Source organism: Lindgomyces ingoldianus, assembly GCF_010093535.1.
Source record: "Lindgomyces ingoldianus strain ATCC 200398 unplaced genomic scaffold BDR25scaffold_52, whole genome shotgun sequence".
Lineage (NCBI taxonomy): Eukaryota > Fungi > Ascomycota > Dothideomycetes > Pleosporales > Lindgomycetaceae > Lindgomyces > Lindgomyces ingoldianus.
The window spans coordinates 243,082-252,358 of NW_022985213.1; the positions used below are offsets into that span (position 1 = coordinate 243,082).

General features: G+C 33.2%; 1 protein-coding gene across 1 annotated transcript; it reads left to right on the forward strand.

Annotated features, from left to right (window-relative positions):
* The first annotated feature begins 1,031 nt into the window (after window positions 1-1,031).
* BDR25DRAFT_307479 (uncharacterized protein) lies at window positions 1,032-1,774 on the forward strand. The gene is made up of 4 exons (XM_033690846.1): window positions 1,032-1,283; window positions 1,324-1,451; window positions 1,498-1,499; window positions 1,595-1,774. Exons 1-4 carry the CDS (start codon window positions 1,245-1,247, stop codon window positions 1,675-1,677), a joined length of 252 nt encoding a protein of 83 aa, XP_033540785.1. The 5' UTR covers window positions 1,032-1,244; the 3' UTR covers window positions 1,678-1,774.
* The last annotated feature ends 7,503 nt before the right edge of the window (window positions 1,775-9,277 follow it).

The following is a 9,277-nucleotide window of genomic DNA, read 5'->3' on the forward strand; positions in this document are numbered from 1 at the left end:
TAGTCTTAATAATCACCTGCTCCTTTTTATTACCTAGCCTCTATAATTTAGCTGTAGAATTAGCTTATAAAGGTTGTCTAGCGCTATAGTTATTTATTGTCTTTTATAGAACCTTGCACATAGCTATAGCACATTTTTTTAAGAGTTTTATGTCTTATTTAAAAGCTTAAAGCGTAAGCTGTATCTAACGTTCTTTTAGCGCGTCTAAGTAGTGTTGTGGGGAATGCATTAGTGTAGGAAGAGTAGTTTAGTGGGGTCTTGGCAAAAGTAAGCGACTCAGGTGTGTGAGCAACTTGCCTATGAAGTACATTATAGAGAAAATTAAGGGCAATTTTAAAAAGTGTAGGGTAGAAGTAATAACTAACTTTAAGCTACTAAGTAAAAGGTAATTAGAATAGTAAGGATCTCTCTTTAGCTATAAAAAGGTTTTTAATGTAGCTATTATAGTATTATTAAAGCTCTGTTATTTCTACTGTTTTTTATATAACCTTAAGCGTATAAGAAGGCTTATAGTAACAGAGAAAGTTTGCTTATAGCCCTTATTATAATACTTGCTACTAGGGAGCTTGCGCTACTAAGGTTATAGATCCTTCTCCTTCTTATTACCCTCTGTCTCTAGCTTGTTAGGACAACTCTAATAAGTAAAAGGATTAGAATAAGGCTGTACGCCTGCTGTAATAAAGGAATTAAGACATCTAGCTTATTATAATAATTAATAAGATAGGTAATAGGTTAGCAAATAGGCAGGCATAAGATAAGAAGCTTTTCTAGGGCAAAAGTTAACTATTTTTATAATTGTTACTCTAAAATGTAACCTTAAACAAAGCTTCTAACACAATAGCTAATAGGGTCTAAAAACAGGAGGGAAATCTCCTAAAATATAACCTCTCTAACCTGTACTACAGGACGTACTTAGCAATTCACTGTACAAAAGTTATGTCTTACATTTTAACTACTTTTGTACTCCTCACGTGATTACTACGTTCACGTAGTTACGTTACGTACTACGGACTGTTGACCACGCTAGGCACACCTCACACCTCACACCTTATTAAGCTGCTTGGCAGACATCGCAGTATATAAACAAGGCTGTATTCCCTCTCTAATGAACTAATATTCTGTGCTTTACATCTTAGCACTTAAGCTCTAAAAGACACGTAGACAATTAACTTATTAAATTACCCTTTACACACTTAGCCTGCCTAAAACAGCCTACTCTTTATATCCCCAAGCCCTTATTTAGTATGTCGCACAACACCCTCAGTAACGGCGAGTGGCTGCTCGTGGGGCAACATCCTGTTTAGTCAGGACGGCTTGGTCAAGTTCAAGATGCAGGGCGATGGGAAGATCGCCGTATACTGGGGCGGCCAGTGCCGGTTCCAGAACACGGCCGTGCAGCGCCCCAACATTAAGGGCATTAAGATGCAGGAGGACAGTAACCTATGCATGTAGTAAGCTTCTTTTCCTTCTTTATCCTCTTCTTTCTTGCTCTTATAGTAGTATGTTGTGTTTTATTTAGAGAGCCTTATTGTAGCTAATAAGAAGGTTATGTGCAGTAATAACAATGGCAACCCTGTCTAGCAAACCAACACAGCCGGCTCTACCGGCAACAGCCCCGTCATCTGTGCCGTGCAGAATGATATTAACGTTGTTCTTTACAAGGGCACACTAATCTAGGCTAGCAAGACCTAGAAGTAGACTTCTACTAGAAGATAGACGCTAGAATTTTAATTATTAAAGTTAGAGATTTATAAAGCTAGGTATAAGAAGATAAGAATAAAGAGAGTTAAAGTCTAGGTTAACAGATTATAGGCAGATACCTAGTCACTTGTTTGTTAGTAGGTGAATAAAGACACTTGCCTTAATACTACCTTTTACTAATCTCTTAATAGATGTAAGATAAGTAGAGAGTCTACTTAAAAGATAACTAGTCTACTTAAAAGATTAGATTGCTATAGCAGATAGACTGCACCACCATGTCAGAGGGGGTTGCTCTAGGTGGTGGTGTAGGAAGTGCTGTTAAAATAGACAGGGTGGCTCTTAATCTTATCTAACTTAGTCGCGTACAACAATTAGCACATTAAAACTAGATATAACGTACTTCACAAGCATGTTGCTTACACACGTAAGTTACTTACTTTTGCTAAGACCCTACTAAACTACTTTTTCTACACTAATATATTCCTAACAACACTACTTAAACATGCTAAAAAAAAATATTAGATATGCCTTACACTTTAAGCTTTTAAATAAAATATAAAACTTTTAAAGAAACATGCTACAGCTATGTACAGAGTTTTTTAAAAGACAATAAATAACTATAGCGCTAGATAACCTTTATAAGCTAATTCTATAGCTAACTTACAGAGGCTAGGTAATAATAAGAAGTAGGTAATTATTAAGACTATACTTAAGCTATATGTGTAAGGATTTTCCTCTTAGTAATTCTTTACGCGCTAAGCGTAATCTAGGCTATATTAGCATAAACTAGCATAGTACATTTAGAAAGTGTTATTTAAAGCTTAAAGTAATGCTTAAGTGTAGTACAACTATAAAAAAGCTTTTTATAAAGGTTCTAAAGTAATTTAGAGCAGGTTTAGCCTTATAAAGAATATTAAAGCTAAGTATAGCATCTAAGATAATAACATGTACAACTTTAGTAAGATAAGCTTTATTATAAGCTAAATATCTATTAACTATACATGCGCTTAAAACTTTACTTTAAGCTTTAAATAACACTTTATAAACATACTAGGCTAGTGTATGCTAGCATAGCCTAGATTATGCTTAGTGTGTAAAAAATTAGCTATATTAGCTATAAATGCTATTTAAAAGAAAAATTCTTGCGCATATAGCTTAAGTATAGTTTTAATAATTACCTACTCTAGATTATTACCTAGCCTTTGTAAGTTAGGTATAGAATTAGCTTATAAAAGTTGTCTAGTGCTATAGTTATTTATTGTTTTTTAAAAGACTTTATATATAGCTGCAGCATGTTTCTTTAAAAGTTTTATATTTTATTTAAAAGCTTAGAGTGTAAGCTATATCTAACATTCTATTAGCACATCTAAGTAGTGTTGTTAAGAATGCATTAGTATAAAAAAAGTAGTTTAGTAGAGTCTTAGTAAAAGTAAGCAACTTAGGTGTGTGAGCAAGTTGCCTGTGAAGTACGTTAGAACAGTTATAAAAGCTATTTCTATACTGTATGTTGCCACTACAAGCAGGGAGATAGCCGACCCGCTCCGGCCACACCGTTGTAGATGTTTTGATAAATGTATTGATAATAGGCAGGTAGAGGTACATGTAGCTACAGCTTATAAGATTGCTACTTTCTAAGCCAGATAGGCTTTTACAGCATAAGGCGCTAAGACAAAAACAACTAGATGATTTGTGAAGCTATGTAAGGCACTAGAGGCATGAGGAACTGCATTGAATGTATTGCTAGAGGAGTCCTTTGCGGGAGTCTATATATATGCGAAATAAGTGGGTGGGTCTTGGCAACAGACTATGGTGCCGATGCATCCGACCATCTTGTGACGACACATCCGACACATCCGACTATCGTGTGACTATAGTGACGAAGCATCTGAGTGTCACCACTGCAAACATGATTGCTGAGTCAGCGCACGTGATTCTAGGTTTGAAAATGCGGCGAAGAGATTGTAGCTAGAACTTTAAGTAGTTTATATAAGGCTGAATGTCCTAGAACAGGCTAGTATCGCCTTCTCTAACCTGTTTAGAGGTCACATGACCTGTCCTTTGTATATAAGCATAAATCTTAACAAGTAAAGCTTAGTAGTAATTTGTCTCTCTTATAATACACTTCTATCTTTCTCTAAAACCTTGCTGTTAGTGCTATCTATGCTACCTACTATTCTATCTTTACATTTAAATTGCTCTACAAGCTAGCATACTACTTAAAGGCAACATTCCTACATAATAGTGTTAACATAAAACACTAGAAAAGAATTTAATGTAACTAGCGCTTAAAGACTACTTAAAAAGCTAACTAAGACTACTACTTTTAGTAATACTTAACTAAAGTTAACACTAACATAGAAAGAAATAAAGTAAAAAATAAGTAAAAATAATAAATATTTTTTTATAAATTAGGCTTATTAAGCTATCTAGAAGGCATTTAGAGTCTAAAAGAGGTTAGAAGGGCTAGTGTAGAACTAAGCAACACATAGTCTACCCCTGTAAATTAGACTTTAGCAGAAGCCTGCGCCTAGCTGTAAAAGCAGTAGAAAGTATAAAAACTAGCTAAGATAATAAAAAATTATTATTAATTTAAAGGAAGTAATGTAAGTACACTTTATAAGTTACTAACTAAAGTATTAAACATTATTATACTAAAACTTATTTAACACTAAGTAAACCTACTACATTCTAAACTACTATACTAATAACGTACTTCATGGGCGAGTTGCTCACACACCTGAGTTGCTTACTTTTGCTAAGACCCTACTAAACTACTTTTCCTACACTAATGCATTCCCCACAACACTACTTAGACGCGCTAAAAGAATGTTAGATACAGCTTACACTTTAAGCTTTTAAATAAAACATAAAACTCTTAAAGAAATATGCTATAGCTATATATAAAGTTTTATAAATAATAATAAATAACTACAGCGCTAGATAACCTTTATAAGCTAATTCTATAGCTAAATTACAAAGGCTAGGTAATAAAAAGGAGTAGGTAATTATTAAGACTATACTTAAGCTATATGCGTAAGGAATTTCCCCTTAGATAGCATTTATAGCTAATATAGCTAATTCTTTGCACGCTAAGTGTAATCTAGGCTATATTTGCATAAACTAGCCTAGTATGTTTATAAAGTATTATTTAAAGCTTAAAGTAAAGTTTTAAGCGTAAGTATAGTTAAGAGATATCTAGCTAATTATAAACCTTATTTTGCTAAAGTTGTACATGTTATTATCCTAGATGCTATACTTAGCTTTAATATTCTCTATAAGGCTAAACCTGCCCTAAATTACCCTAGGACTCTTATAAAGGGCTCTCTTATAGTTGTACTTACGCTTAAATGTTACTTTAAGCTTTAAATAACACTTTATAAACATACTAGGCTAGTTTATGTAAACATAGCCTAGATTACGCTTAGCGCGCAAAGAATTAGCTATATTAGCTATAAATGCTATTTAAGGGGAAATTTTTTACGCATATAGCTTAAGTATAGTCTTAACAATTACCTGCTTCTTTTTATTACCTAGCCTCTATAATTTAGCTGTAGAATTAGCTTATAAAAGTTATCTAGTGCTGTAGTTATTTATTATTTTTTATAAAACTCTACACATAGCTACAGCACATTCTTTTAAAAGTTTTATGTCTTATTTAAAAGCTTAGAGTGTAAGCTGTATCTAACATTCTTTTAGCGTGTCTAAGTAGTGTTGTAGGGAATGTATTAGTGTAAGAAGGGTAGTTTAGTAGAGTCTTAGCAAAAGTAAGCAACTTAGGTGTGTAAGCAACTTGCCTATAAAGTACGTTATAAATAAAAAATAAAGCAGACTATAACTAGTAGTGTAGAGATAATAAGAACTATTACTAAAAAAGTTTATTAAGCTTTACTTAAAAATTATAAAAAATCTCTTTTAGTCTATAATATATTAATAAGACACTATAATTACTATAAAAGACACACTACACTTATTTAAAGCTAATTAACTTATTATAGTAACTAATAACGTATCTAACGGGTTAGCCGGCCACACAGGTTGGCCGGCCACTTTTGCCAAGCCCCTACCACACTCTACCTATCTACATAATGCCTTAATAATAACACTAGATTAAATCTTCTAAAGAACATTAGATACAGCTTACTTTTTAGGCTCTTAAATAAAACTTAAAACTCTCCTTGCAACGCGCTGCAGCTATCTATAATGTCTCTTACACAACACTAAGTAATTAACGCGCTAGATAGCCTTTAGAAGCAGAAAGCTAGCCTAAATTAAGAAATCTAACTAAGCTTAAAAAAAAAGTTGTTGTTAAGTATATACTTAAGCTTATTACACGCAGATTTCTCTCTAGGCTTATAGCTATAGCTAATATAGCTAATTCCTTGCGCGCAGAGCAGAATCTAGGCTAGGTTAGCTTAAACTAGCCTAGTATGTAGGTTAGGCACTGCTCTAAGTTTATAATAAAGTTTAATTATAAGTATAATTATAAAAGAGCACTTTATAAGGATCTAGAAGTTATTTAGGGCTAGTTTTGCCTAGTAGCTAATATAAAAGCTAAGTATAGTATCTAAGATAAAAACATGTATAACTTTAATAAGTTAGGCTTTATAATAGGCTAGATATTAACTAAAGCAGTTGTTATAACTTTAAAGAGATAAAGATAGCTAAAGGTAATATAGTAAAGTAATAGAGAGTAGATAATAGTTATTTAGAGCATTAATGTAATAAAGTAGGCTATTTTACTCTTTATTATTTTTAAGGGCTGCTATTACATCTTTGCCTAGTATAAAAAGGAGAATTTACCTTAGAACTAGGTTATTACAGTCTCTAAGAACAGCTAGATAATAAATAAGCTTAGGCTATAGTAGTTAAAGCACTTTAATAAGCATATAAAAAAAAGGTTATAACGTACTTTATAGGCAAGTTGCTTACACACCTAAGTTGCTTACTTTTGCTAAGACCCTACTAAACTACCCTTTCTATACTAATGCATTCCCTACAACACTACTTAGACACGCTAAAAGAATGTTAGATACAGCTTACACTTTAAGCTTTTAAATAAGACATAAAACTCTTAAAAAAATGTGCTGTAGCTATATACAGAGTTTTATAAAAAATAATAAATAACTATAGCGCTAGATAACTTTTATAAGCTAATTCTACAGCTAAATTATAGAGGCTAGGTAATAAAAAAAAGCAGGTAATTATTAAGACTATACTTAAGCTATATGTGTAAGGAATTTCCCCTTAGATAGTATTTATAGCTAATATAGCTAATTTTTTACGCGCTAAGCGTAATCTAGGCTATGTTTACATAAACTAGCCTAGTATGTTTATAAAGCGTTATTTAGAGCTTAAAGTAAAGTTTTAAGTGTAAGTATAGTTAAGAGATATCTAGCTAATTATAAACTCTGTCTTGCTAAAGTTGTACGTGTTATTATCCTAGATGCTATACTTAGCTTTAATATTCTCTATAAGGCTAAACCTGCCCTAAATTACCCTAGGACTTTTATAGAGGGCTCTTTTATTGTTGTACTTACGCTTAAATGTTACTTTAAGCTCTAAATAATGCTTTACAAACATACTAGGCTAGTTTATATAAACATAGCCTAGATTACGCTTAGCGCGCAAAGAATTAGCTATATTAGCTATAAATGCTATCTAAGGGGAAATTCCTTGCGCATATAGCTTAAGTATAGTTTTAATAATTACCTGCTCCTTTTTATTACCTAGCTTTTATAATTTAGCTGTAGAATTAGCTTGTAAAGGTTGTCTAGTGCTATAGTTATTTATTATCTTTTATAAGACCTTACATATAGCTACAGCACATTTCTTTAAGAGTTTTATGTCTTATTTAAAAGCTTAAAGCGTAAGCTGTATCTAACGTTCTTTTAGCGCGCCTAAGTAGTGTTGTAGGGAATGCATTAGTGTAGGAAGAGTAGTTTAGTAGGGTCTTAGTAAAAGTAAGCGACTTAGGTGTGTAAGCAACTTGCCTATAAAGTACGTTAGGCGCTTATTAGCTTTTTATTATTAATAGCTATAAAAGCTATAACTTACTTAATTTCTAGTAGTACTATAAAAAAAATAAGATTATTACTATCTACATGCTTTTATACTTATTACACCTTTTATAGCCTTTTAATGTAGGTTGTTTTGCCCCTCTAAAGAAGGTGTATAAGTGCTAAGCTAAACATCTTATATGTAACTAGATTACTTATATTATAAAACTTAAGTTTCTACTATGCTTTATACGCGCCTATAATGCAGCAATTACTTCTAGTAATATCTAAGAAGGGTTTTAAAGCGCTAGTTTAGTCTTATTTAACCTAGAATAGGTTAAAATAGCCTTTAATGTCTAGTTATGTACTTTATTACTACTACTACTTATTAACAACAAGCCCTAGCAGTTGTAAACCTTTAGCAATACCTTTAAATTTAAGTTGTAATTAATGCTTGTAAAGGTAAAATTTTAAAGGCATGTAGAGAGCTTACTAATGTCTATAGTAGAGGCCTTTAAAAAAGTTTTAAAGGGGGTAGCAATTATTGCGCACAAGCTAGTGTTAGTGTAAAAAGAGATTACAAAGCTTTAAGCAGCAAATAAGGCTGCTACACAACGTAGATTGCATAAAAGGAAGCAGATTTAGGCAGAAGAGACTTTAATAGTTAAGGATAGGGCTTATTTAACTGCTCTAAAGGAGTTTAAAGCGCGTAGTAATAGGAAGAAGCTAAAGACGCAGGTGCGCGCTAAAGAAGGTAAGCTAAGTTAAAGGCAATGCAGGCAGTGTAATTAGACTAGGCATAACTTACATATGTGTAAGAAAGTAGCAGAAGTAGACTCTAAATAATATCTTATGTTGTATTACTTTATACAGGGCTAAAGTGGGCTGTTTTGCGCCAGAATGGGGTGGTTTTAGTAGGGGCTTGGCAAAAGTGGCCGGCCAACCCGTTAGGTACGTTATAGCAAGATCTTAAAAATAAGACGCTTAATGCATTAAATACTTTTGTAAAATAAAAAAACATAGGTTATAACACTATAAAAAACTATAAATAATAACTTAATTAGTTTTTAACTAAACTTCTAGCCTACTTTAGGCTATTATAGACTAAAGTTAATAAAATAAGCCTAGATAAAGTAATAGTAAACTTTAGTAGCGTACTATTTAACAAGATTAAGCGTGATCTAACGTATATCTGTTAGATTTTAGCACTGTTTCTAGGCTTCCTGAGATGAATGATGGGTTTTGTAACGATCCTCATGAATCGTTCCATCTCGGATGGCCCGGAAGGCCCTCGTATCGGCCCCGACCCCCCGACCTGGCCCCGACCCCTGCTGTTACCCCTATTCCCTCATGTATTTAGTCGCACCTCGCCCCCGTAGCTAGCTCGGTAGTTTTCTGATATCCTTTCGTACAAGGCCTATAGGTGTCAATGGCATTCCCAGGTTCAGAGTCCCCACGCACTCCCATATGCCTCTGAGTGGATTCCCACCGCATTCGGACCCATTGTCTTGCCTGCGCCGTTACAGGTTTGGATATGATGTATAGGATGATGATTGATTGTATTGATTTATCGATCCTTT

What these genes read in the sequence shown, in the direction of transcription:
- BDR25DRAFT_307479 (XM_033690846.1), top strand. Translation starts at nt 1,245, where the DNA reads ATGTCGCACAACACCCTCAGTAACGGCGAGTGGCTGCTC. An exon ending in GTAACGGCGAGTGGCTGCTC is followed by an intron (nt 1,284 to 1,323) that starts GTGGGGCAACAT and finishes GGCTTGGTCAAG; the next exon opens with TTCAAGATGCAGGGCGATGG.